Raw genomic sequence first — 27,354 nt, 5'->3', positions numbered from 1 at the left:
CACACACACACACACACACACACGCACACACGCACACACACACACACACACACACACACACGCACACAATTCGGACGCAGCCCGACGCTATGACAGATTTGAACATTGAAACCGGAAATGGCGTCACGTACGGAAGCACGTGTCGTTGAAAACCGGAATAAACAATGCCCAGTGAGTAAAAAAAACGAACCTGTGGAGGTCTTATATACAGAGGTGGAGACTGGAGAGGTCTCAGTTGCTTGGTGTTTTCCTTCAATATTTATTTACACGTCACGTGGATCCAAAAAGGGAATGCAATAAATACAACAAGTGACGGGTTCATATTAGCCTCGAGACTTTAATTTAACGCTAATGTTGCTGGAAAAATAAATGAGAATAACAATTTCAAACACAAGTATATTTGAATATATTTTAGCCCGATTTTTTGGGGGGTTGCTAAACGGTTTTTAAAGATTTTTCTAATTTCTAGAAGTATTTATAAGTTTTAACTGAGCTAGTATGAAAGGTCCATATTCGTCTGATTCAAGCCGGCGGAGGACAAGCGGGGCGAGCAGGCTGCTGTGGCCGCTGCTCGGTGCATGTCTGTGGGCTGCAGTCGTCGGCTACAAACCGGTGATCATTATCCATGGACTGTTTGATAGCTCGGGCGAATTTGGGACTTTACTACGCTTCATCAACGACGTGAGTCATACATGTTCCTGCACAGACAATTTTGATCGATCATTACTTGAGGACTGAGGAGGCATGCAGTAGTTTGCAAGAAAACACGAGTATTGTGACATCACACGTTACCAATACCTTTCGAGGACATGATGTGCCTTTGCCAAATTGCGATCTAGATTTCTAATTATTTTTATGTTTTTAGATTAAATCATAATTTTCATTGTGGCAAATTGTCTCCTTTTAATATCTAAATAGAAACTGTACTTTATTGTTAGCCGCAGGCAACTTCGATGCCAGAGAGAGAGAGAGAGAGAGAGAGAGAGAGAGAGAGAGAGAGAGAGAGAGAGAGAGAGAGATTCTTCTCCATTCATACACCTCATCTTGTCTGTTCAGTAACCTACACATTGTGCACCATGATCAACATTCATTCTTTCATGTTATGTCATATTATGTTATGATATATCAGCGCCCAATTGTTAGACTGTTTTTCTAATGACCCATTGTGCTGGGTCAGTGATTGACATGGAAGCGCAGTAATTGTGTTAATTTGTGATAATAGTTTCTTATGATTTGTAATCTGATTACATAATCACATGTTCAGTAGTCAGTCCATACAATTCATGCATATTTGATATCTGCTGCTATTTGATATGTTTTTCTTTTGCACAAGAGGCTGTTTACACCATGTCTGTATTTGAAATGTTATACTTGTACTCTTACTTATAGTCTTATTCTTTATTTAATTAATATGTATCTGCAATTCATGCAAAGTTTGCACAAAATGACAATTTTATCCCCACCGTAGACTTGTAATGTGACAAACTGAATTTGGCAGTTTTGGCAGGTGTATTGTGTAAAGGGGAAGTTCTATGGGGCCTCCAACAATTATATCTAGTTCCCTTTTTTGTGTGGTCTAAGTCAAGAATGGTAACCTATTTTGAGCATGTCATTTATAGGTGGACATTTTCAAAATGTAGTGTTTCTATATTATCTAAAACAAACAAATATGTAGATACTGTATGCTGAAACCAGAGGAAGACAGAATATTTGAAACCCCTCCTTAAATGAAATGGACACATGATCCAACTTTTTCTTTCACGGCTTGAATGCTCTTTATGCCATTCTCTCTCTCAGTAACACTGAAAGCTTTTTCCCCCCTTACCTAACGTCAGAGTAATCAATCTTTAAAGCATGTAGATCAAAACATTCATCTGATCAATCGGCTGACGACCTGGCCATTCCTTCCAAGATTATAGATTTGAATATGGCTGACCATAAAGGTCCCTGCTCACTAGACACGTTTTCTGATCGGTTTTCCGAAAAAACGCCTTGTGTGTAACTGCCTTTACTCTCATTAACCCCATACCTTTTCTTTTTACAGTCTCATCCTGGAACCAACGTATCAGTTATTGACTTGTTTGACAGAAGCGCCAGTTTACAGCCGCTATGGAAACAGGTTGAAGGCTTCAAGACAGCTATCTACCCTATAATGCAAAATGCTCAAGACGGCGTCCACTTTATCTGCTACTCCCAAGGTGTGTGTGTGTGTGTGTGTGTGTGTGTGTGTGTGTGTGTGTGTGTGTGTGTGTGTGTGTGTGTGTGTGTGTGTGTGTGTGTGTGTGTGTGTGTGTGTGTGTGTGTGTGTGTGTGTGTGTGTGTGTGTGTCAGTCATATGATTGAGTGAAGACAGAAAGAGCACTGGTGTGTCATGACACAACTACTGTATCTAAACAGCATTGTGGCATTTTAGTGATTGGTGAATACATCTATACATTTTAAGGGTCTAATTTTTGACCCACTATTCTAAATAGTGCTCTAAATTACTTTTTGTACTATTTTATGACACAGTAAAATCCTCAGTCTTTGTTTAACTCGGAGAGTGTACAAAACATAACCAAATGGTTGATTCCATTTGTACATTCTCAGGGTTAAATCACCTCAGGATTTTACTGAGTAGTGAAGCTCATGTTTGACTTACTGTAATTCATGTTTGATTATCTGGGGTTGTCCATGTTGTTTACAGGAGGGCTGATCTGCAGAGGGATCCTCTCCACGCTCCCAGACCACAACGTTCACTCCTTCGTATCACTCTCTTCACCTCAGGCTGGACAGTACGGAGGTGTGCTCCACAACAACCCCATGTTTTGATTGATTGAATACTTTTTATACAGTAGACATTAAGGCTAAATGGGTAACACAAAGGAGTCACGGGGACTTGTATTCTATTCATCAACATAGCATAAGAATAACAATAACACATGTCGTCAACAAATATACAGAACTCTATATGTACAAAGGAAAAGCGGCGTCAGTGAATGACACCTTTCTTTGGGAAAATACGTTTATCTCCCCTTGTGGTCCCAGTTTGGAAAGAAACCAACGTTTTCTTTGTTTTGTTTTTTTAAGGCATGGTGTCAGGGCATTCCACATTTTGGTGTCAGTAGTAGAATGAGAATTTCCCATGTTTGTTCTATATTTAGGTAGTATACCAGATCGTTGTCACTCCCTCTAGTATTACTCACTTTAGAGAAGTAGTTAAATAAAGGGGGGAACTGTTTTCTACTTAGAGCGCTGTTTGTGTTTTATTACAGCTGACATCCATAACTTTGATATAGTCTTTACTGCCTGGGCTTCAAACCCCTGCATGAATGCTGACATTTCTACTGTTGACCGAGGATAAATTGACCTTTGACCTTCATGCCGTACCCCTTGTCAACCAGTACAGTAGTACCGGTAGTCCTACCCGACGACAGGATCTAAATGCCTCAATAGAAGTGCAGGGAGACGGTGGCACAGTTGGTAGTGCTGTCGCCTCACAGCTAGAAGGTCCTGGGTTCGATTCCCGCTCGGGGCACTGTGGGTGCTGGCGGCGTGTTTCCTCCTCCGCATCATCAGTGCCCATACCCGAAGGCGGGGGTTGGCGAAAGGGCCTTTCTGTGTGGAGTTTGCATGTTCTCCCCGTGTCCCCTAGGGTAGGTACCCTCACAAAAACATGCAGTAATCCTGGTCTCTAAACTGCCTCCCCCTGGCCAGCCGGGGCGCTACGTCCAACCAGGGAAACTCCCCCCTGTCAGGTGTAAAGGAGCAACTTGGTCACTCAAGCATGAAGGAAGCATGAGTTAAGTCCGTTGCTCTCCCCAGGTTGGCGGAGGGTGTGTAGAGCCCAGGATCACAGTAGATGGTTGACACAGGGGTGAAAAATGGGTTACAAAATGTGCGGGGAGACCCGGCCACTACAACCACTGTAGTTTAGTGTTCGTTATATTGTATTAACATGCTCTACCAAACTTATCGGCAGCGTTACATACGGTACCTACTGCACCTTTATCATGTTGGTTAAGAATTACAATTAGAAAGAAACTAACAATCCTGCCTATCCTCTTGTTAAATATAAACATGTAATCAGAAACCATAAAGCAGTCTAAAACAGGTTTGTTTGAAACACGTGCTGCGACAGTATGTAAGGAAGATTGAAAGCCAAAGTGCAAAACGTTATGCAAACATCAATCACATCAGTTGTTTGGTTGCCATCGGAAATTAATCGCTTGATATTGATCGTCTTATCTCCACCAGACACAGACTATCTGAAGTACCTGTTCCCTCAGTTTATGAAATCGAACCTGTTTCATCTGTGTTACACGTCGGTGGGTCAGCGGATCTCCATCTGCAACTACTGGAATGGTGAGTCCGGGAGAAATGAAAAATATCACAAATCTACATAGACAAGTGAAGTTGATGATGTACCTTCTGCACATTGGATAAATCTTGTTCAAACTATCTTGCCCCTTCCTTATTCTGCATAATCGTCATTGCTGCTAAAAATATTTGACCATAACTGACGTAACCAGGGTCACAAGGCCCAAGGGCCATATCCTTGGTGCCCTCCCTTTTCCCTCTACACAAGACATCTACAATGTCACGTTGAGCTTATAGATCTGCTATTTTTGACGAATGTTCACTCTAGAATGGAGACGGCACTAGGCGCTTTCTTAACCTATACTTACTAACTTTATTTATTTTTAATCTTATTTAGATTATCTTAGTACACATAACATTTATTATTATTATGGTCTTGTTATTATATTGTATTGTTGGGTTAGCACAGTCTACAACATTTCATTGCTTTTAGTGATATGAGTGAGTGACAAATATATCCCTCTTGATTCTTGAGAGACGACTCCAGGAACTGAACTATTCCGACAGGTCCAAACCCACAGGAATTGTAATTTGTTGGGCTTGAAATATCAGTCACAAGTGCAAAATGTTTTCGCTCCTGGGGCCTGATAAGAAGTAGAAAAGAAAAAAAAATTACCAGTGGAATCTCTTGGGTTTTGATTAGCCATTGTGCATTGGTACAGTAGGAGCAAACAATGGACATGCAAAGTTCAGGAGTTCAATATGGGCCCAGGATGCTGATAAGTACTGTACAGTTAAGTAGATGGTATGTGTATCTGGCTGATGTTACGCCAGAATGCCATTGGTAATGATTTGGTTGACATAATGTTTATTTTCCTCCCATAGACCCACACCACAGGGACATGTACGTGAACAACAGTGACTATTTGGCTCTACTCAACAGCGAGAGGCCTAATCCCAATTCAACAGGTCAGCAGATGTACAATACATAAATAATGGTTACTTGACAACCAAACCTGTGACCATGTATAGTTAAATAGTCTAGTAGTGCACCTGGACAGCATATCCTGTATTACTTGACGCAATAATACACTTTATGCACAAGTTACTTTACTTACAATTCTGTATTGCCCTTTAGAAATGCTGCTAAACTAGATAGATGCATAGATGCAGATGATTTTAACTTGTACTTTGTTACTTGTATGTATGTTTTTATGCTTTCTCTCGTAATGTGCCGGTAATCAATGTCAATGTGCTTCATTGCCTGCCAGTTTTGTTTTTATGTGTTGTGTGGGGACTATGGATGAAATTTAGCATCTTTGCTAATTCCAGTGTATTTACGTTGCATTTATTTGTTTTGTTCATTAATATCCTTGTCGCGTCAAAATAAATAAAGTAAAGTAAAATAATCATTAATAAGTACTGTATATGAATCACTTCAACATGATTAACTCCAGACATACACCGACGGCTAGCGTTCTGCAGAGCCACGCTGTAAAATAAAAAAAAAGAAGAAAAATTATAATAGCTTGCAACATGTGGGCTTGGATAATGTTTTCTTTTTTTCAAGATTTTGGAAGGAAAACATTGCTTTATTTTGGTTTGGTTTGGTTATTTGTTTCATAGTCTTTTGAAAACAGTCACCTATAATAACGTGGTGCCAATAGCTACTATAACAGAGTTTGTATGGAGGTGTATTTTACGTGTATGTAAGTTTGTGTGTTCTGATGTTTCATTCAGAGTGGAAGAAGAATTTCCTGAAGATCAACAAGCTGGTGTTGATTGGAGGTCCAGATGATGGCGTCATCACACCCTGGCAATCGAGGTGAGTCCTGTTCAGTTTCCATCTATCTGGTTAACCACTTTCAACATGATATCCCTATGTTGAGCATGTCATTATAGGCTAACAAAGATTTTGCTTCTTTTGAGCGACAATGACACAGTGTTGTCGATTATAAAATGTGGCTTAAGTGATTAACAAAGCTGCTCCCATTGGCTAGTTGGTGGGGATGTGGCAACCTTGTGTTGTAACCCTGAAGAAGCTACTGTAGGCTACCTGAAAACTAATTTGTTTTTATTAACTTATTCTAAATTCTACCACCAGTTTTCCTCTCTTATGAGAGTCCTGAGGTCATCTTTGTATCTTTTGCTCTACATGTTAAATAAAGAAATAAGATCCTATGTTAAGATTAGTTTTCCCTCATTACTGAAAACCGATTGTTTGGATTGTAAAAAAAACCTTTTTCCTAAAGGTGATAAGAAATGTTTTATGTTCAGGTGACGTATACTTAGTTGCACGAAAATAGCCGATCTACAAGCTCAAAACAGCTATTTTACATCAGTTATTTTCGGTTCACGACATGCTAGGAAGTATAAATAAATCACAAATGAGTTCAGCTTTAATCCAACTTCTTAGAGACTTGCTCTCTCTGTATTATGCCTCATCTTTTGGTAATCCTCATATGATCTCTCTCTGTTATCATTTCAGTCAGTTCGGGTTTTACAACGACAACGAGACAGTTGTCGAGATGCAACACCAAGATGTGAGTAGGATCAACTCTACATAATGATGTTTTGTGAGATCCTGGGGCAACCGGGTGTTGTTGAGGTAAAACACTCACAACTGCAGAGGCAGTGCCTCCAGCAAGGCCAGGCACTCAGTCACAAGGTGCTGCCACACTATCAAAAGAGCCGCGCACGTTCTCGGCTGCGCACAGCTTCAAAACCGGGTTTTTAGACAGCTGGTGGATGGAAAAGAAGCTCCACTTCCGCGGACGACTTGCGCCACGGCCAGATTCCCGGAAGCGCTCTCCTCCGCATCAATCGTCCGCTGAGGTGGAGCTTAATTCCCATCCACCAGCTGTCTAAAAACCAGCTGTGCACACGCCGCAAAACCGTTTTGCGCTTAGGTGTGGAAAGGGCTATAGCTATTAGCTAGTGTTCACACACAGGTGCGGGAAGCCTTGTGTCTTTGTCACTAGTGACATCTGCTGGTTGATCAGGGTGCTGATTCAGGGAGGGAACTGCCACTCTGCCAGTGATACACAAATGGGGTAAAACAAAATTGGGCTCGTGCTAGACCAACAGTGGTGGTTAGCAGGGACCACATATTGGATCAAGTACACTGGTGGATGGGGGATTTTGCAACAACTATAATTTGAGAATGAAAAATGAACCCCAAAAATCAAGAGCTTGAATTCAAGTAATTCCATAGTTCAGGTTAAACTTAAAGGGGCATGTTGTTTTCCTAAACAGTAGAACGGTCTCTTCTTTTGTGTCTGATTATCTGAACCCATTAGTCTTTAATCCAACCAGAGGGTAGGAAGTATGAACATAGTGATTAAATGCACTAGATGTTTATTTTAGGTACAGTTAGAAGACCTTTGCCTGATGATATGAAAGGGATGATTGCTTCTGTGTTTAGTTTACTTTGTGGCAATCTCAGTTCAATGAGCTTTGTTTACTAAAGCTCATTGAAATGAGATCGTCACAAAAATAAATCTATAACTTTTCTGTTGTCCTGTTTTGTATTGCATAATGCATTTTAACAACATTATTCGTGACTAAATAATCCTGACATGCCTCCTATATTCCTGTCTGTTATTACAGTTGTACTTAAGTGATGTGTTCGGTCTGAAGACCTTGGTGTCTCGAGGTGACCTCATCCTATGTTCTATACCTGGAGTAGAGCACGTCTATTGGCACTCCAATGAAACCGTGTTCCACACATGCATGGAGAAGTGGCTGGTGTAGCATGGAGCTTTGGAAAACACACACACACACACACACACACACACACACACACACACACACACACACACACACGCACACACAATATCCCAGTGACACTCAGAAGATCAGCTACGCTCTTCCTAGTTAAAATAACAAAGGGTTTTATTGTGTATAGTAGACTTTTTCCCCTCTTTGTTTTTTTTGTTGCTACGCTCTTACTTCCACCATGTGTGAAACACTGCCTGCACAAACCTATATCATACCTCTCTCTTTCTCTAATTTCAAAATATACACCTCTACTTGTGTGTACTTCCCACAGACATATACACCTTTACTTGTGTGTACTTCCCACAGACATACAGTATACACCTTTTATTTGGGTATCCGTGTGTGTGTGTGTGTGTGTGTTTTGGACCTTCATACCTCAAGAGAATTCTACATAAGCTCGCATCACTGGGCTCTCCTGTGGAGAGCCTGGTTTCCATTCACTGTTCAGTGTGCAGCTACTTGTTCTAGAGTCTGCCTACTCCAAACCGGTATGTGGTAGTTACCTACAGTACATGGTACACGCACACACTTACACAAATAACTTCCGATCCGATCCGCTGATTCTCTCTAGACCTGATCTGCAACCTGCTAAGCGAAATGATCCCAGTCTAGTATCTTACAACACAAGAGTGCCTGAGTAACCTTTCCTTGTCATCTGGCCTACTGTACATGGGCAGATGGACTGCCTGATTCCACTCCCAAGAACTGAGTGATTTGTACCTTCTTTTTTTAATCTTGTTTCCTTGGTGTTTTAACTTACCAAACTTATTTATGTTTTTAAGATTTGATTGTCAATATCACGTTTTTATCATCGTTAATTTATCATGCAGTAAATTTTAAGTGCAGCCTGTCGCTGCGGTAGACAAAGCCTTACATTTAGAATGTTTTTTCATGCATCTCAGAGATCATCTTCAAACCAAAGTGCTATAACACACTGCCTTTAGTAATGGTGCTAAAAATGGTGAGGGATGGGATATAGAAAAAAGTGGCAGTGCTGTATGCTATTTATACAGCTGCACACTTATGGCTACAGCCATAACTATAAATATTATTTTTGTAGATATAAGAATAATAATTCTTTCTAAAAGACATGAAATGTTTTAACTTTGCCATATTCTATAAATCTAAAACCTAAAGTTGTGATATACACACTGTATAACTATTACATGATTAACTTTGCTGCCCTGTTGGTTTACCTGTCCTACAAAACTGCATGTTGTGGCATACTTTACCTTCTATCCTACTTAGATATCTCAGGTGTTCAATCAACCTTCTTGAGTCTTTTTTTCAAAAAAGGGAATGGTTTGTATTTATTACTAATTGTGTTATTGTGGATGTTCATGGCTGTTTGTTGTTCTACGGGGTTTTGATAAGAAAAAAAGAATATATTCAGTGCTAAAATTAAGATTTATAATGTGAATGCTGGAAGTATATAGAGATAGTTAGAACTTGTATTGATCCCCTGAAGAAGTTCAGGTCAGCATGCCATAAACCATGGTACAGGTATAAAGAGTAGTGAGATAAGAGTAAGATTCAAAATAGGAATAAAGAGATATAGTAAATAGTCTTAGCGTCTAGCGTATCTTGCGCCACCCCTTACCACTTATCCTTAAACTTATTTGCCATTTTTTACTATTAAATGGTTCAACTAGCCGATCTACATATATTATATATATTCTATCAAATAAATGTAAATTTCAATTTATCACCAGTGTATGCATTGCACAAAGAGGTTACAAAGTTAACCTGAAGGGAAAGTATTGATGGTGAATTTGCTTGCTTATTCAGTATTGTGTTGGCTATGTATATTTTAATATTGTTGACCTTTTTTTTTTCTCTTTGCTTTAAGTCCACTTGTACAAAGAAAAAGGGAATTAACTGATTGTAGAAGCTTATATGGAATCAAGGGAAATATTTGTTCAGTTGTATCAGTGGCTATAAGTCATGTACTGTTTCAAGTGTTGTAAATGAAATTCAATTTCTACAATATCCAAGCTAAGTATGTGGTCTGTAAATGTTTAATTGTCATTAATACATTTTCTGATTAAACTTCCACTTTGCTAGATGTGTGGTCTGTAAATGTTTCACTGTCAATTCATTCTGATTAAACTTCTACGTGTGTGTGTGTGTGTGTGTGTGTGTGTGTGTGTGTGTGTGTGTGTGTGTGTGTGTGTGTGTGTGTGTGTGTGTGTGTGTGTGTGTGTGTGTTACCTTTCATAATTAATCATGTTGATAGCCTAATTTAGACTTAAATAGATGTGTTACCGTCATACATACATACATACATGGATGCACCTGGGACGTATCCTCAGTGATGTATCCCAAGGTCATCTGGGTTTCGGGTCTCCCAACATCATACCCCTCACTCAGGTGACCCAGCCAGGGTGATCAAGACCCGATTTACGTCCCAGTATAGCTACCCTCGATCAGTCCCATTAGGGAAAAACCAGAGCCACACAATCCGTTCCTCTTGAACTACCCTGCTGGGACTGGGAGGTACCGTTCTGGCACGTGGAAGCACTAGGCTCTGTGGGTTGACTCCTGTCTGGGACCGGGCCACTCCTGCTCTCACCAGGTCCGGCCCTGTGCGTTGCACCAGACTCCCAGCACCAGGCACTTTATTCAGGAATGGTGGATCCGCAGGCTCCACCTTGCCCTTGGTGGTGCCGCAGGCTCTGCCTGAGGCTTGAATGGCCCTACTAAAGGCCTCACTGTGGGTTTGTTGGGCTTCTTCCTCACGGAAGCCACAGGCTGGGGCGCCAACCCATACTGCTCCCGGGTGCCGTCTACTTTCCGGCTCTCCGTTGGTCACCAGTCTATTCCTATGAGTCACTATAAATAGAATATTAAACTATAACAAAATACATACATACATGGATGCACAGGCTGGGACGTATCCTCAGTGATGTATCCCAAGGTCATCGGGGTTTCGGGTCTCCCAACATACCCCTCACTCAGGTGACCCGGCCGGGGTGATCAAGTATAATAATCATAATAATATATACGATTTATATAGCACTTTTCTGGGTACCCAAAGTCGCTTTACAGAAAGAAGTGCAGACATATTTATTAGAAAACTATTTAAAAGGTTAAAAACTAGAAATCAAAATCAAAAGAGGGACAAACAAGAAGGGTGTGTGTGTGTGTGTGTGTGTGTGTGTGTGTGTGTGGGGGGGGGGGTGGTTATGTAGGGAAAGCCAGTTTGAAAAGGTGGGTTTTGAGCATTATTATCATATAATAATGCTCAAATGTTCTGCGGCTCCAAGACAGAATTTGTATTTATTCATCGGACAAAAATTAACGTGTGTGTATGAAAAAGACTAAGGGAAACTTTGACAGAAAAAGACTCGCTCACCGTATAGAAAATATAAGTAAAACTCCTTAGACTGAGACTTAAGATTTAATATTTTATTTTATCATGCTCATAAAGTGCTCTGTGCTCAAAGTGCAATTAAAAAGCATTTTGCTAAGGAGTTTTACTTATATTTTCTATACGGTGAGCGAGTCTTTTTCTGTCAAAGTTTCTCTTATGTTATGTTTTTGAGAACACCGCTACCGTAGTCAAGTTTGAAAAAAAGGACGAAGAAAGGCGCAACAGTTTTCTCAGCGCTTCTATGAAAAAGACTACAAATACATAAACGCCCCGCGAACCGGAAATATTCAGCCGACGCCGGATATTACCACGAGGCGCCTCGGAAAGGCCCTTTTCCGTCTCTGAGAAGTGTGGTGCACAACGGCAGACGCAAGTAAGTGACACAAATCACAATATAAGTCCATTGAACATCGTAGAAAAAACACTGTTTTCCCATTGATAGTGGAGACACACAGCGTTAGTTAACAGTAAATTAGTGTAAATCGTCCCAAAAGCTCCGAAACTAGTTTTATTTGTATAAAACGTGGCTGCCGAAAACAGCAGCACCGAGCGCTAGCATGTGGCTAACCTTGTCACAAGCCGCATGGGGGAAGAATCATGGAGTCTCAAAGTAATGATGTCTCTTCCTCATCTCCATGTTCTTTTTCACAGACATTTTAATCGTATAAACATGCGGTAAGGTGCAGTTTGCATAATTTGGCACGCGTTTATGATACCCGAGCCACGGGTAGCCGAGTGAGTGTCTCTTCTACATGTCGCTTAACGTTAGCTTTGGGCCTTTGCTGCTGTGTTGAGTCTGTTTGACATGTCTTGTCATGAGGCGTTTTGTGAACGTGGTCAGATACAGCCCTGTGTATCCATCTATAGTTTATACTAAATGGTATTTAACGCTGTCTTCGTTGCTCTGACAGATTAATTTGCAACTGTCCGTTCTCAGTCAGGTCATTGTTGATTCCTACACGAAGCGAGGCTATAGAGTCACACCTGGACAGTCCCCGTTGTCCTGGTGTGCTAGAGTGCTCGTAGAGAAAAGCTCTTTGTTTATTCATTGGCTGACCGTATTTCATGTTTCAGTCAATCACACACTCAGAGACATTTGCATAACATGTTAATATTTCATCTATAGCTTTGAGTCTTCGTTGCTCTGACAGATTGATGTAACGTTGCCACACTTTTACTTTGCAAATTAGCAGCATCCTTAGCCTTGGTGTTTGGCTGTAAGGGACTACTTTGTTTATTTTTGTAAGCCTGTTTAAATGAGTTTGATCTTAGAATATATGTTCTATTCTCCCGCAGTGACTGAGAACTGGGAGACTGCCCCAGCTGTGGCTGAGACTCCAGAGATCAAGCTCTTTGGGAAATGGAGCACTGATGATGTCCAGATAAATGACATCTCCCTGCAGGTAAGTTAAAGTTGTGTTTTCTAATTGTTGTATGTTTTATACTGATATAAAGCGAGGCTAGAGTCACGCCTAGACATTGTCCTGTTGTCCTGGTGTGCTTGAGTGCTCGCAGATTAAAGATCTTTGTTTATTCATTGGCTGTAGTCCTGTAATGACCTAGTCAATCACCAACTCAGAGACACTACTTTTACCGGAGAAGGTTCTTTTTTCCTAGTATTGACAGTGCTTTATAATGACCAATTTGTACACCATCTCATTTCCCAAACAGGATTACATTGCTGTGAAAGAGAAGTACGCTAAGTACCTGCCCCACTCTGGTGGCCGTTATGCCGCCAAGCGCTTTCGTAAGGCCCAGTGTCCCATCGTGGAGCGTCTCACCAACTCCATGATGATGCACGGCCGCAACAACGGCAAGAAGCTGATGACCGTGCGCATTGTCAAGCACGCCTTCGAGATCATCCACCTGCTGACAGGAGAGGTGTGTGTTTAGTATTGATGTATTTGAGCCGTTTGTAAAATTAACTGTCCCCTCCCCTGTTTATTATGATTGCTTAGACCACAACTAGACCAGAAACTCTGACGGCCCATATTTGTCTTGTTCCTACAAGTTGGATAAAGGCAGTCCTCTTGTCTGTCCAGTGTCCCAAGGTGTACTGTTTGACCAATGAAAATAGCCACTCTACAAGTGTTAGAATTTTTTTGAAAATGTTTCAATATGACATGCTCCACACAGGGCTACCATGTTGAAATTGGTTACATCTCGTGTTTAGCATCTTACTATTACCCTGCTTTATCACTGAAATGGTGTAACCTCAAATAGCATAGTTTCACAATGTTGTCATATTTTATCCTACACAAAGCGAGGCTATAGAGTCACTTCTGGACACTCCCCGTTGTCCTGGTGTGCTAGAGTGCTCGTAGAGAAAATCTTTGTTTATTCATTGGCTGACCGTCTTTCATGGTTCAGTCAATCACCAACTCAGAGACATATCTGTTTTACTAACATGTTCATATTTCTTTGCGCTGTGGCACGTTGTGAGTTAGTAGATTTGCTAATTTAATATTACCTTTCTCCTGCCAATCTACTCTCCTCAGTATAAGAGAAAAGCCTCCATTTTAATTCAGGTGTGTTTGAAGTGCCCATCTGATGTATTTCCTATATTGCTCTGTTCAGAACCCCCTCCAGGTGCTGGTGAACGCCATCATCAACAGTGGGCCACGTGAGGACTCTACTCGTATTGGTCGTGCTGGAACGGTCAGGAGACAGGCTGTGGATGTGTCCCCCCTCCGTAGAGTCAACCAGGTAGGCTGTGGCTGTGTGTCCCCTCCGTAGAGTCAACCAGGTATTTCCCCTGTGGATGTGTCCCCCCTCTGTAGAGTCAACCAGGTATTTGACCCTGTCCAGTATCTGTATAAGCAACTACTGCATCCAGTGTTCACCGCAACAAGGACTATTGTGGTCTGTGTAGTGGCAGTGAAGATAAATGCATTTCAGAAACGTATAGTATGTAAACCAGTAAATATGTGGCCTTCATCAAGGTCCTCATGAAGAATCATAGGCTGAAACGTGTCAAAGTTGCTCTGATGAGATCACTAGTCTCTATTACACCAATCAGTAGTGGGTCACCCACCCTTAATCCACCAGGGTCGACCATCTTTCACAGGCCACCAGGGTGAATGTAAAGGGGAATCGTAGCACAGAAATCCATATATATGCCATTCAATCTATTTTCAGGTATAGCTTTTAGTAACTAATCATTCATTTTACTATGTTTTGGCTCCAACTGCTGGTCCACAATTCAGTCTGGATTATAGTCTTTTCAAGATGCTTAAACCAGGAGCAGATTTGGATGTCTTAGATATATATGTATATATAAAATGTATCTCATTCCCTGAGGGTAAAACATCTCAAAGCAACTGTTGTAGAGCTGGTGTCCGTTCTCAGTCAGGTCATTGTTGATTCCTACACGAAGCGAGGCTATAGAGTCACACCTGGACAGTCCCCGTTGTCCTGGTGTGCTAGAGTGCTCGTAGAGAAAAGCTCTTTGTTTATTCATTGGCTGACCGTATTTCATGTTTCAGTCAATCACCAACTCAGAGACATTTTATTTGCATAACATGTTAATATTTCATCTATAGCTTTGATTCCTTATCTAATGCTGTTATCCTGTGTTTTCTCAGGCCATCTGGCTGCTGTGCACGGGAGCAAGAGAAGCTGCTTTCAGGAACATCAAGACCATCGCCGAGTGTCTGGCTGATGAGCTGATCAATGCAGCCAAGGTACCTTTATTTAATAGGAATAGTTTAGTGTGACATGCTCTAGCATATTACCATGCATGTGTAAAATGTGTCCTCTCAGTCAGAATATTGTTCATTTAACATGAAGCGAGGCTATAGAGTCACTTCTGGACACTCCCCGTTGTCCTGGTGTGCTAGAGTACTCGCAGAGAATTATCTTTGTTTATTCATTGGCTGACCGTCTTTCATGGTTCAGTCAATCACCAACTCAGAGACATCCGTTTCACTAACATGTTCATATTTCATATGAACTTGATTTACACAACCTACATATGCACATGTTTCTATATAGCACCTTTTATTGCAAAGGATACTGGTAGCAATTTCCTGTTATGCCTACTGCACATGACCTAGTAATTTCCCTTCCCTATGTCTTAATTCAGTAGTTCATTGAATATGATTTATATACCTTATCTGATCATTAACACCAGGCCATGTTATGACTAAGAATTTTTAGTTATAATAAATGTATTAAAGTCAATGTATTCCTGTCTTCAGGGTTCATCTAACTCCTACGCCATCAAGAAGAAGGACGAGTTGGAGAGAGTTGCCAAGTCCAACCGTTAAGATGTTTGCTTTGTAAAAAAAAAACATGGAATAAATTCCAGAAATCTTCATTGGTTTCATGCATTTATTGTCTGTTGTCTGAACAGGGCTGCACATAAATGGTGCGCCAGCACCATTTATTTATTTATTATTATTATTTATTTATTATCGTAAAGTCGGGTAGTGTACACTGTTTATTTTTCCACCGAGGAGCCATCAGCCATGCGTGTCTGACTGTTTGACTACGTCGCCTCAGCTAAAAACAAATGTGAAGCCTGATGTGTCGCATGTTAAAAAAATTGCTGATCTGCAAGCTCACAACGTGTGAGCAACACATTGTGAGCTAGTAGATCGGTTATTTAAATACAAAATAATAAGAAATCTAAATATTGCTTTGATGCTCATATTATCCTGCTCGTATTAATTTATTATATATTAGAGTCTAGAGTTGCAATACCCTCCATTGACTCCCCACTCATCCAATAAATATCGTTTTTCTATAAGTTATTCATCCCTTTTTTATCCATCCGGCGAGACGGGTCGCCGCATTTTAGTTGCACCAAGAAACTCCTCCAGGTGCTCCTGAGTACTAGACCAAAAGAGTTGTGTGCAGCCCTGGTTATGAAGGTTGTCATAATGTATCATTGTTTAAAAAGAATAATCCTCAGACATTATTCTGGCTTTATCAAAGTGGATTTATTGATGCACTGGTATCTACATTTGTTAAAAGTCAAACATACAAAAGCCAAACTATCTAATCTAATGTTGGAAAAGCAATCTGCATTTCTACACTTTAGTAGTTATGTGTACCGTATAGGAGACTATGAAAGTGTCCGTTTCCATTGTACAGTTTAGAATTGGTGGTCCTCACATAATCCTTTGTCCTGCACATAAATCCATTACTTTTATTCAGCTCTAGTGGTTCCCAACTGGCTCTTAGTACCCCTGGTACTGCTGGTTTTTCCATCCTACTGGTATATGAATGCTTTCACCAACATTATTGGTAATTTTATTGTAATCTGGGATTAACCAGACCTGGTAGGGAGGGAAACCAGTAGTGCCAGGGTGAAGTTGAAAAGTTACATGACAGTGGTTGCAGAAAATGTGATTGTGTCCCTGACTTGCATTGCAACAGCAGGGACAATGCAGAGGTAGCCAGGTAGAGCAGGCATGGAACGAGTCGACTCACCCAGGTATTAAATTTAGCAACTCCAAAAGTGCCTAAACTTTCAACCACATCAAGCCCAATTTTATTGATCATATGTGTATGTATCATTCCTACACCAGCTGGGTTTTGTACTTAACCAGCTGCAAATCAATGTCATGAAGTCTTCGACGATGCCATCTCACTGTTGTACATGCACTGCTCTTATCTCACCAGTAGGGGCCTCTGTGCAAAAGTCTGCATAATTGTATAGACAAATCCACAGAGGGATACTCTGGGCGCAGCCATAGTAGAAGCACAGCTTGACAACTCAGCGTTGCTTGCCTACACCTTGTGTACAGGGCATCGCTCCACAGATTTATCTATATACCGATGGCAGTTCGGCCTCAGCTAAGCAAGTTATTAAATATTAGTTCACATTGAGCTACATATTGTACAAATATTGTGTATATCTACTGTTATAGGAGAGGTCCACTTTGCCTAAAAGAAGGTCATTTGTAATGTCGTTTAACAGAATGTTAGTTCAGTTGTAAGATTGTACAAAAGTTGAGACCCTTTCTACCTTGGTATGAACATACATTTACAGAGAGGGAAGAACTGCAGAATCCAAACGGAGGATTAAGGTGTTTTAGAAGTATGTGTGCTTTCTATTGATGAGGAGGCAGAGAGATGACAGGGAGGCTCCCAGCTTGGAGACTTCGCTGCAGGCAGTGGGTAGAAGGGTGTAGTCCTGTAGTTTCTGGAAGGCCTAGAGAAGAAGGGTGGGTGGAAATTATGACACTTAATACTCATCGTTTCACATAATCACATCACTGGCAACTAGAGCACATGCTTGAAGTCTGAAATAACACACCATGGCCAATACATAGAAGGGAGGAGCGTTTAGAGAATGTACTGCATCACTAACCCGCAGAAGACAGTAAAACGTGTGTGTGTGTCTTTCTACTGTTCATATTTTCAAATAAAACTGGTAATTACGAGCTGTGATCCAGCAAGAGCTCCACTCAAGTAGGCAGGAGCTTGCAGGCAGAAGTACAGACACTCAGCAGCTTGTTTGTAAACAAACATTATCTATATGAACGGAGCTGCTCAATCATTCTAGATAGATTTCATATCTACAATATTTGGTACTTATCATAGTTGTCTGTTGTTTAGTGTGTAGTATGCGGTACGCCTTATCCATGGCTATTTCAGACCACAGTCGGCACACTTCTGGACTTTCTGGTTAGCCGTTGCTCTGTCTCGGCAGCGAAAAAGTTTATCTTTTCTCACTGCTGCTGCTGTCTGCTGCAGTGGTGAAAGCAGCATTCGCCCCTCACCATAAATAATGCATTGAACCCAACTCTGCTGGTGTGAATTCAGGGTTGTAGATCCTGTGTTTCTTTCTTGCAATCTGTCAGATTTGCTGACCAGCAGGAAGGCCTGATCCCTGTCCACACTGATAAATATGTCTAATTCTGTCTTCCTGACATAGCGTCCCAATTATGGGGAAGACAATAAATAGCAAATCTACAAGCTTACAACATGCTGCAATACTGTTTTAGATCAGCTCGTTTCAGCTCTATACTAGTGAACTTGTGTAGAGCCCTGAGGGACTTCAGTCAACGCGTTGGGCTCCTACTCTAGAGCTGACATGGAGGTGGGAGACATGACTCAGCGTTGAACCTACAGCGATGCTGTCAGGACACTCATCCGCGGGCCGGTGAAGAAGGAAGTCCACTTTGGACGGACTCTGTATGTAGACACAGTTTGCAGCTGCGTCCTCAGGGACAGTGAGCATGTCATAGTGGTGATCAGTCAGCTGTTCCATCATCTGAGGAAACACACACAACGGAATGTTATTACACATGACTCACACACACACCACGCCTTACTAAAGATGCAGCACTAATGCTATTAGCATGACATGAAGAGTCAGCAGACAGGAGAGTGTGCATATCTCATTAGAGCAAACGAACCAGAGACTCCTGGGATGTGAGAACACATCTGGAGGAGACAGGAAGATAAATGGTAACAGGAATAATGGCGCCTGTGAAGGGGCTAATGCAGGGATACTCAAATAGATTTACCTGTGGGCCACATTACAAAAATGGCAAGGGGCCAGGGGCCAGTAGATAAAATTACGACATTAATGATACTTGATAACTTCTCTCTTTCAATTGCTTTATTTTCGCAAAATGTATCAAAGTACAATGTGCATGCACACAATATGTAAATAAATAAATGTGTTACATTTTCTTGCATAAACACAAAGAGCTGTTTCCATAACTGCACAAATTATTGCACATAACATGAGTAGCTGTCTGACTGCCTGCCTGTCCAATTCTCCATGAGTAGCTGTCTGTCTGTCTGCCTGTCTATGAGTAGCTGTCTGCCTGCCTGCCAGCCAGCAAGTTGGTTAACAGAAAATAAATTGTTATGGCTGAGTAAAATAAAATACAACTAGAAAGGTCGCAATTTAAAAAAATTGCAGAGTGTGGTTGCCGCAGTGGCTTACATATATACCCCTCCCGCTGATATTGCCAGCCTGTTACAGTTTCGAGTCACGCCTCAGATCGTGTGTAAGTAATTCGGAGGGGATTTGACCCCCGAAATTCATGTTTTCGCGACAGACGGTTACATTTATGGCGTTCGCGGCGCCCCCTGTGGATGAAAATGGAATTGCTTTTGGAACTCGGTCGAACGAACCACCCCGGACATGCGATTCAAATTTGGGATGGATTGGACATTCCGTTCGTGATTGATGGCATTTTTCGTGATATAGGCTCCTCCTACTAACTTCGGACGACGATTACGGACGAACGATACGCACTATCGAAATTCTGAAGTTGGTTTTTTAATCGGATGGGTCCAGAGGTCACGTGTGCCGATTTCTGTGACATTTGGACAAAATCTGTAGGGGGAAAAGCTAAAAGTGTGTTTTGGACAAAATTCAAAATGGCGGAAAATCCATCATGGCGGAAAAGGAGATGCGTCATGACCCAAGGAATCCAGGGTAAAAATAATTTCGATTTTACGACCTTTTATGAGCCAAAAGGTAAAGTGGGATGTTATAGCGCCACCATGAGGCCGACCTAAAAAATTATATTTTTAATTAATTTTAGTGATAATTAGGAAATATTCCTCCAAGTTTTGTAACTATAGTGCTTACAGTCTGAGAGGGAAAAATACTTGAATGTGTTTTTTTGCATTTCCCCATTCATGTCAATGGGGAAATTTAATTCACTAATAAATTCATATCAAATAAAATATACAACATTTCTCTTCGCACAGTACAAACGCTCGATTCCCGATTTTTCCGGTCAATTTGACATATGGCTCAAGTGCGTACAGTCAAAACTTCTTGTTGTTGTAGGGCGCCAAACTTTGTCTTACTCCAGTTTGGAATAATAATAATAAAGTGTTACAGATACAAGAGTCTGGTTGCCCACTAACAAGAGGTGAAAGCTGAACTGGTAACTACTAGTAACTCAACTTGGTTGAGTTTCTGTGTCTTTGTACTGTCTTGGAAAGGGGTGAAGCTTGGGGGACCAGTGTTTGCTCAGTGTGTGAGTTGGCCGTTCCTCACAGTTCACACTGTTTGTGATAGAGCCACTACCGTATTTAGTTTAGGTTTATTTTTTGTTACAGGCTTGCATGCCATATTTGCCAAACTGTGGCATTCTTTACACAAATAAGATACACCAACACCAACTTCTTGGGGAAATAAAGAACCCCAATATATGTCTGTGTCCTGTGCCCTATTTGCCAGGTTACATATAAGGCTATTATGGGCCATTAGATTGTTTTATTACTGGAAGTATATCAGTTACCTTATCCCTCTTCGCTATACCAACATTTCATTGCATATTCCATAGGATAATGTTAATTAAAATGACTCCTATATCTCTAGACTTCCCATCTACATCCCTCTCCACAACTATTAATAGACTACCTCTGTGTGTGTGTGTGTGTGTGTGTGTGTGTGTGTGTGTGTGTGTGTGTGTGTGTGTGTGTGTCTGTGTGTGTGTGTGTGTGTGTGTGGGGTGCACACAGCTGTGATGATCACCTATCACTCTGACCAACGGACCAATGATGAATGGACTAGTTGAACAGGTGACCGGATCCAGTGGGCGTGGCTTTGGATTTAAATAGGAGCGGCCATGTTGTTTCCCAGCATGCAGTTTGGTTTGGGAGCCACTGAGCCAGGCTGCATGCTGTTGCTGTCTGGGAGCCATGCTGTTTGTTCCAAGGTAAGGAGCGTTTGTTTGAGAAACACGGTTTTATCATTGAACACTGTTGTATAAACATTAGAGGATTGAACACTGTTGTATAGACATTAGAGGATTTATAGGACTGTATATTGTGACACTAAATGGACAATGTCAGGAATATTTGTCCTTTTTCATACAAACAACACTGTCTGTGTTTGATGGCTGCCTCAAAGCTTTTCCAATGGGAGGAACATGGTTTGTCCAAACACTTGTGTTTCTTTGCCCCCCTCCATCAAACACAAATGTTTGGTCAAACCATGTGACGTCCATTGGCAAAGCATTGAGGTGGCCATCAAACACATGCAGAGCACAGAACATGTGTTGTGTGAATGAGGCATTGGGCCTCTATCTCACAAAAAAAACCATTTGTCTTGTCTGTGTTTAATGGCCGACCCAATGCATTTCCAATGGGAGGCACATGGTTTGACCAAACATTTGTGTTTCATGGAGGGGAGGGGGACAGAACACTACTATCAAACATTTGTGTTTGATAGTAGTGTTCTGTCCCCCTCCATGCATTGCATGCATTGTGATGTGACACATTGTGAGCTTTTAGATCTGTTATTTTCAAAAGGCCTCAGTAGAGGATAAAGTGAAATATCCCTTTATTATATTAATTTTACAATGTATGAAATCTGGATAAAGAGTCTAATGTTTTTTTTTTTATGTGTCTTACAGGTTAATCATGTGACCTTGGTGTCATGTGTGACCTTGGATGGGGTCATCAGGAGATGGCTGGTATTGGTAATAGAGTGTCTACTCGGTTGAGCTGAAACTTCTAACGGTGTCAACGAACGCTCTTCCTGAGATTACGAGGCGAACGGTGACGATCGGGACGTATTGTGCCATACAACCTTCGCGGCTCTATTAATACCGGCTATCTTCAACCGAGCGACGGAAGCCCCCCTATGGTACGTACCGGGATTGCATGTGGCTGTAGTAGAAACTAGGGCTGTGTCAAATCTTATTTTAATTATTTTTGGGAGATAAACACTTTACTGAGGTTTTTAATGCGTCTTTAGTATTTCAAAGTGTCCATTATGTCATGGACACTTCCTACCCAGACTACAATTCCCATAATGCTTTGGTGCACTGATCCTTGTGGATAGGGTGAGGGCTGTCTTACTGAGACAACATGTAGTCCAGGAAGGAAGTGAGCCCAGTGTCCATGACATGCCATGGAGCCCATGGACACTTTTGTAAAATAATTATTGCCCACATAAAAAACCCAGGAAAGTGTTTCTTGTCTCCAAAACATAATTGAAATAAGCTCTGTTTGCAAAAGGGGTGAAGTCTCCCTTTAATGGGTTGAATCGTTAAAGCTGCTATAAGCTAAATGTCAAATGTAATTTTATTTTTTGGTATTCAGACAGCAATGGGTAAAACTAAAACACAATTTTGTCTCTGACACATCTAGGGGCCACAATTTGCATTCAAAGAACTAATGTTTCCTATTTTCCCTGTCATTTCAGAACGTGAAGCTGGGCGACGTCTGTATTGAAGGTACAAACTCTATGCTGTTGCCGCTGCTGGGTGCTGTTAGCAGTGGAGGTTGGTAATGAACCTTTTGATTCCTGCTGCTTGTGTAAGTGGGCTACATGCTACCGTAGGCTACCGTAGGTTGTCATTCGCACCGTGTATCGTTTCACATCATTTGTGTATAATGCCACTCTACATCACATGCCGCTATGTGATGTTTGTGTAGGCATGTGATTTATTTATCGTTTAACATAATTTACGGGTAAAGCTTTCACGTCACATCACATATGTATGTTCTGTTCTAGTGTCTCCTTTCTCTTCTTTGCTTTTAATAAAGTTATTTGTTTTGGTTGTCTCAGGAAAAAAAACCCACTTTATTTCTTCCTCCTTGCCTATCTATCGCCCTAGTTCTTCACTAGTGGACTGTACAAATGTGATGTGACGGTATGTGACTTATGTCCGGTAGCATGTAGCCTGCTTAACACTGTTTACAGCCTTCTATGCTGTAGATCTGTCCACACTAACAGGAAGAAAATTATGGCAGATTTTCTTCCTTCGTTAGTGTGTTTTGTTTAGTGCTGATAGTGAAGGTAAGTGAGCGTAGTTTATTATCTTTGGCTGTCGGGCAGAAACCTTGTATCTCCATAGTTTTGTAAATTAATTTCCTTACTTGGTCATGCTACAGTGTCACACACTAAAGTAGCAAATGGCTCAGGATGCAAAGATCATCCATTATTGAATATAACCTATTTTTGTATGTATCGAACCATTTAAGTATAAACAAGAGCTTGTGACTAAACATTGGAACACAGATCATTATATTAATAATAAATATAATCGTATCACAGGTTTTTTTTGTCCAGTAACTGTTTTGGACATGCACGGTTTCTACCCGACCTTTCATCTCCTCTTCTATTCTTTGCTTTAATAAAGTTATTGGTTTTTCTGGTCTCAGAGTTTTTAATCGCATTTTGCTTCATATTTTAAAGTAATTTCTTTCTTTCTTTCCTATCTATTGCTAGTTCTTCACTAGTGTATGTGGTGCGTGTGTCGGGTCGTGTCTCGCGTACAGTTTCTAATCATTGATTGGAGCTGTATGTCGTTTCACGTCATTTGCGTTTGCGTCATTTGCCGGTAAAGCGCCATCACGTCAGTTCACATCAGATATGAACACACCCTGTATGTGATGTGCATTTATGTGATTTTTTTTTTGTGATTTTTTTTTTCACAGTAATTGCGGATAGCTTGTCGGTGTCGTCGCACGCCATACGAATTTTGTTCATTGCTGTTGAGTTCTAATGTCATTCGTAGTGTTGTTGTGTTCTCATGTTCATAGTGTTGCTGTATTGCTGACAAATACTGGGGTCCAAAGAATGCTGCTGCCATTGCATAATTTGCACCTCGTATAATTTATGTCAAACGTCCACAAATGGCATAAATTGTAATATATATTTTTTAAATGTAGGCAATTATTTTGAAAACACTAAATATACATTTTAAAATAAAAATGTAGGAAACGAGGGACAACTGGCTAGAAAATCTTGCACCACGAAAACCTACGGCCAACTGCTTGGGCGGAGACCAAGAATCTTTTTGTTTTGTTCATGTTCATAAAGGGCTCCAAGTGCTTTAAGTGAAAGTCCAGCAGCAAACCTCTAGGTCATAAGACCATTGTTGGTGCTATATTATCAGATCTAATTTGTGAGTAAAGCTTCATCAAGTAAGCCCACATCACATGCCCGGTATGTGATGTGTGTTTATGTCTCGTATCATTTCACATTGGTGAGTAAGGCTTCATCACGTCATCCCCACATCACATAATGAACTTAGGGTTAGGGTAGGGTTAGGTATGTGATGTGGATTGATGTGATGTATGTCTTTTATAATGTGCGAGTGAAGCGTAATCGCGTCAGTTCACATCACATTATGTGGTGTGTATTGATGTGATTTATTTATGCTGCCATTTGCAGCTAAAACTTCATTCATGCCGGTCAGTAGGCGAGGCATTGACGATGGGCCTATGACCCAAAGGTTTTCTGCTGCACTTTCACTTTTAGCACTTTGGAGCACTTTATGAGCATGGAAAAATAAAGATTTTCTTAGTTTATGTCAGGAGTTTTCTTTAAGGTATTTGTGGAGTGAGTCTTCTTCTTCTCGATTTGAATTGTATAAAGACATAATCATGGCTATCATTTATAGTCTGTTATGAATCAAATTGTTATGAATGATTGCTTTTGGACATGTAAATTACAACAAAACCAACTAAGGCACTGGTGTGGTACTACTGGTTTACCAGAATGGGGTTCAACTCCCTGCGGTGCCCTCAATTTGTTGTATTTACATGGTTCATTTTCTGCTCATTGTGTTTCCTTTGCATAGATGATAACCCCCAGGTTCTTTACTGTGTTTGTACTCTCTACAGTTGGGTTACAAGTCCATTTAGGGACCAAGACCAAATGGACTCTTGGTCCCTTATTTTTCTCTTCTCCTTCCACCAAAAATGCCAGTTCTGGCTGAACCGTCGGTTTTCACGAAAAGATATCTGACCAAATTTGACTGACTGCCATTGGATTCTTTTTGCTTTTTCATGTCTTATGAAAGCTGTGAATCATAGCTTCAAATTGATGTATCTGTTGTTCATATGGTATTTGGGTTTAGAGTTAAAGTTAGACTAAACCAAATTATAAAAAGGAAACTATCTGACACATTGGAAAGAAGCAACACAAAAGCAGAGTAAACTAGAATGCTATCTGGCCCTAAACAGAATACACAGTGGCAGAATACCTGAGCACCGTGACTGACCAAAAACAAAGGAAACTAGACAACCTCGTAGAGGTCGCAATTTAAAAAAATTGCAGAGTGTGGTTGCCACAGTGGCTTACATATATATACCCCTCCCACTAATATTGCCAGCCTGTTACAGTTTCAAGTCACACCTTAGATCGTGTGTAAGTAATTCGGAGGGGATTTAACCCCCGAAATTCTGGTTTTCCGACAAACTGTTACATTTATCGCGTTTGCGGCGCCCCCTATGGATGAAAAAATGCTTTCGGAACTCTGTCGAACGAACCACCCCGGACATGCGATTCAAATTTTGGATGGATTGGACATTCCGTGCGTGATTTATAGCGTTTTTCGTGATATAGGCCCCTCCTACTAACTTCGGACGACGGTTACGGCCGAACGACACGCACTATCGAAATTCTGAAGTCGGTTTTTTAATCGGATGGGTCCAGAGATCACGTGTGCCGATTTCTGTGACATTTGGACAAAATTTGTAGTGGGAAAAGCAAAAAGTGTGTTTTGGACAAAATTCAAAATGGCGGAAAATCCATCATGGCGGAAAAGGGCGTGGCCTATACGGGGAGATGCGTCATGACCCAAGGAATCCAGGGTAAAAAATATTTTGATTTTACGACCTACGGTTCAAGAGTTATACCCAAAAACGTAAAGTTGGCTGTTATAGCGCCACCATGAGGCCGACCGGTATACTTCTAAGGTAATTAATTTTAGTAATTATTATGAATCTCTTCTCCAAGTCTTGTAAGTATAGCCCTTACGGTCTCAAAGGAAAAAATACTTGAAAGTGAGTTTTTGCATTTTCCCATTCATGTGGAAATTCTAATTAATTCATATCAATTAAACTATCCAACAAATGTCTTAGCAAAGTACAAGCACACGATTCCCGATGTAGCCCGTCGTTTTGACATATGGCTCGAGTGTGTGCGACAAACTGTGGGAGGAGTAGCATGCCAAAGTATTCAGAGTTGTAAAACAAGAGTCTGGTTGCCCTGTTAGGGCAACCACACTAAGAGTCTGGTTGCCCTGTTAGGGCAACCACACTAATAAACACAATTTGCCTGAAAATAGATTACCCAGCTATGACCTTTTTCATGAAAAAAATGAGTAGTGATATGGCTGACTGAGTAAAATAAAACAATCTACCTGAAAATAGATAGCTATAACTGAAGAGCAATTTCCATTTCCGCAATTTCCATTTCCGCAATTTCCATTTCCGCAATTACCATTTCCACCATTTCCATTTCCATTTCCAACTATTAATGGCAGCTGGGTTTCATCATTCAAATAAAATAGAATTCTGTCCGTTTAGCTATAAAATTATGTCAGGGAATAGGGATACACAGAATATGTCTTTCATTTGCATTGCATCTCCCCCCCCCCCCAAGCTTTTATTTTCGTTCGATTCCTTTTCCTTTTCAAAGATTCCTTTTCAGGCAAACATGTCCACCGTAAGATGAACCTAAATAGGCTAGAATGGGGTTTTCAGGTGCAAGTATGTAGGACTAGTAGCATGACAAAGTTTGTGCTATTGCCATGAGAATGTCAAGGCCATTTAATAGTCTTATGAAGGTCATTTATATTGCTCAAGGTCATTGAGCGGTGCGCTATAGTGTGCGATTCTTCATCATTGTTGAGGATTTGAAAAAAGGTGAAAATCGCGGAAAAGCGAAATGCTATAGTCCATGGTCACGGACCGCATACTGGTCAAGTTCATTTATACTGGTGAAGGTAATTTATACTGGTCAAGGTCATTTATACTGGTCAAGGTAATTTACTAGTCTTATGAAGGTCATTTATACTGCTCAAGGTCATTGCTATTGGTCAAGGTCATTGAGCGGCGCGCTATAGTGCGCGATTCTTCATCATTGTTAAGGATTTGAAAAAGGTGAAAATCAAGGAAAAGCGAAAGGCTAGTATAGTCCATCGTTTTTTACGATTTCGAAGGATTTGAAAAAA

General features: G+C 40.9%; 3 protein-coding genes across 3 annotated transcripts in view; 2 read left to right on the top strand and 1 right to left on the bottom strand.

Annotated features, from left to right (window-relative positions):
• Positions 1-224: 224 nt before the first annotated feature.
• On the top strand, positions 225-10,135 carry ppt2b (palmitoyl-protein thioesterase 2b). The gene is made up of 8 exons (XM_080786940.1): positions 225-681; positions 2,045-2,198; positions 2,687-2,782; positions 4,237-4,344; positions 5,185-5,268; positions 6,040-6,124; positions 6,788-6,842; positions 7,909-10,135. The coding sequence occupies exons 1-8, from the start codon at positions 499-501 to the stop codon at positions 8,050-8,052; spliced, it is 909 nt and encodes a 302-aa protein (XP_080643066.1). The 5' UTR covers positions 225-498; the 3' UTR covers positions 8,053-10,135.
• Positions 10,136-11,772: 1,637 nt separating this feature from the next.
• On the top strand, positions 11,773-15,770 carry rps5 (ribosomal protein S5). The gene is made up of 6 exons (XM_080786878.1): positions 11,773-11,825; positions 12,749-12,855; positions 13,124-13,333; positions 14,030-14,158; positions 15,037-15,135; positions 15,652-15,770. Coding segments are annotated over exons 1-6 (615 nt in total). The 5' UTR covers positions 11,773-11,824; the 3' UTR covers positions 15,721-15,770.
• Positions 15,771-16,380: 610 nt separating this feature from the next.
• ddah2 (DDAH family member 2, ADMA-independent) overlaps positions 16,381-27,354 on the bottom strand; it is a 46,362-nt gene continuing 35,388 nt past the window's right edge. Inside the window, exons 5-6 of the mRNA XM_080786831.1 lie at positions 18,534-18,677; positions 16,381-17,612 (exon numbers count right to left, since the gene is read on the bottom strand). Of these exons, the coding sequence (XP_080642957.1) occupies positions 17,493-17,612; positions 18,534-18,677 (264 nt within the window). The 3' untranslated portion in view covers positions 16,381-17,492. The remainder of the gene's footprint in view (positions 17,613-18,533; positions 18,678-27,354) is intronic.

Source organism: Protomyctophum bolini, assembly GCF_963924005.1.
Source record: "Protomyctophum bolini genome assembly, chromosome: 17".
NCBI lineage: Eukaryota > Metazoa > Chordata > Actinopteri > Myctophiformes > Myctophidae > Protomyctophum > Protomyctophum bolini.
This window is presented reverse-complemented; position numbering and strand designations above follow the sequence as displayed.

What these genes read in the sequence shown, in the direction of transcription:
- ppt2b (XM_080786940.1), top strand. Translation starts at nt 499, where the DNA reads ATGAAAGGTCCATATTCGTCTGATTCAAGCCGGCGGAGGACAAGCGGG. An exon ending in TCAGGCTGGACAGTACGGAG is followed by an intron (nt 2,783 to 4,236) that starts GTGTGCTCCACA and finishes TATCTCCACCAG; the next exon opens with ACACAGACTATCTGAAGTAC. An exon ending in ATCACACCCTGGCAATCGAG is followed by an intron (nt 6,125 to 6,787) that starts GTGAGTCCTGTT and finishes TTATCATTTCAG; the next exon opens with TCAGTTCGGGTTTTACAACG.
- rps5 (XM_080786878.1), top strand. An exon ending in TCCACCTGCTGACAGGAGAG is followed by an intron (nt 13,334 to 14,029) that starts GTGTGTGTTTAG and finishes TGCTCTGTTCAG; the next exon opens with AACCCCCTCCAGGTGCTGGT. An exon ending in AGCTGATCAATGCAGCCAAG is followed by an intron (nt 15,136 to 15,651) that starts GTACCTTTATTT and finishes TCCTGTCTTCAG; the next exon opens with GGTTCATCTAACTCCTACGC.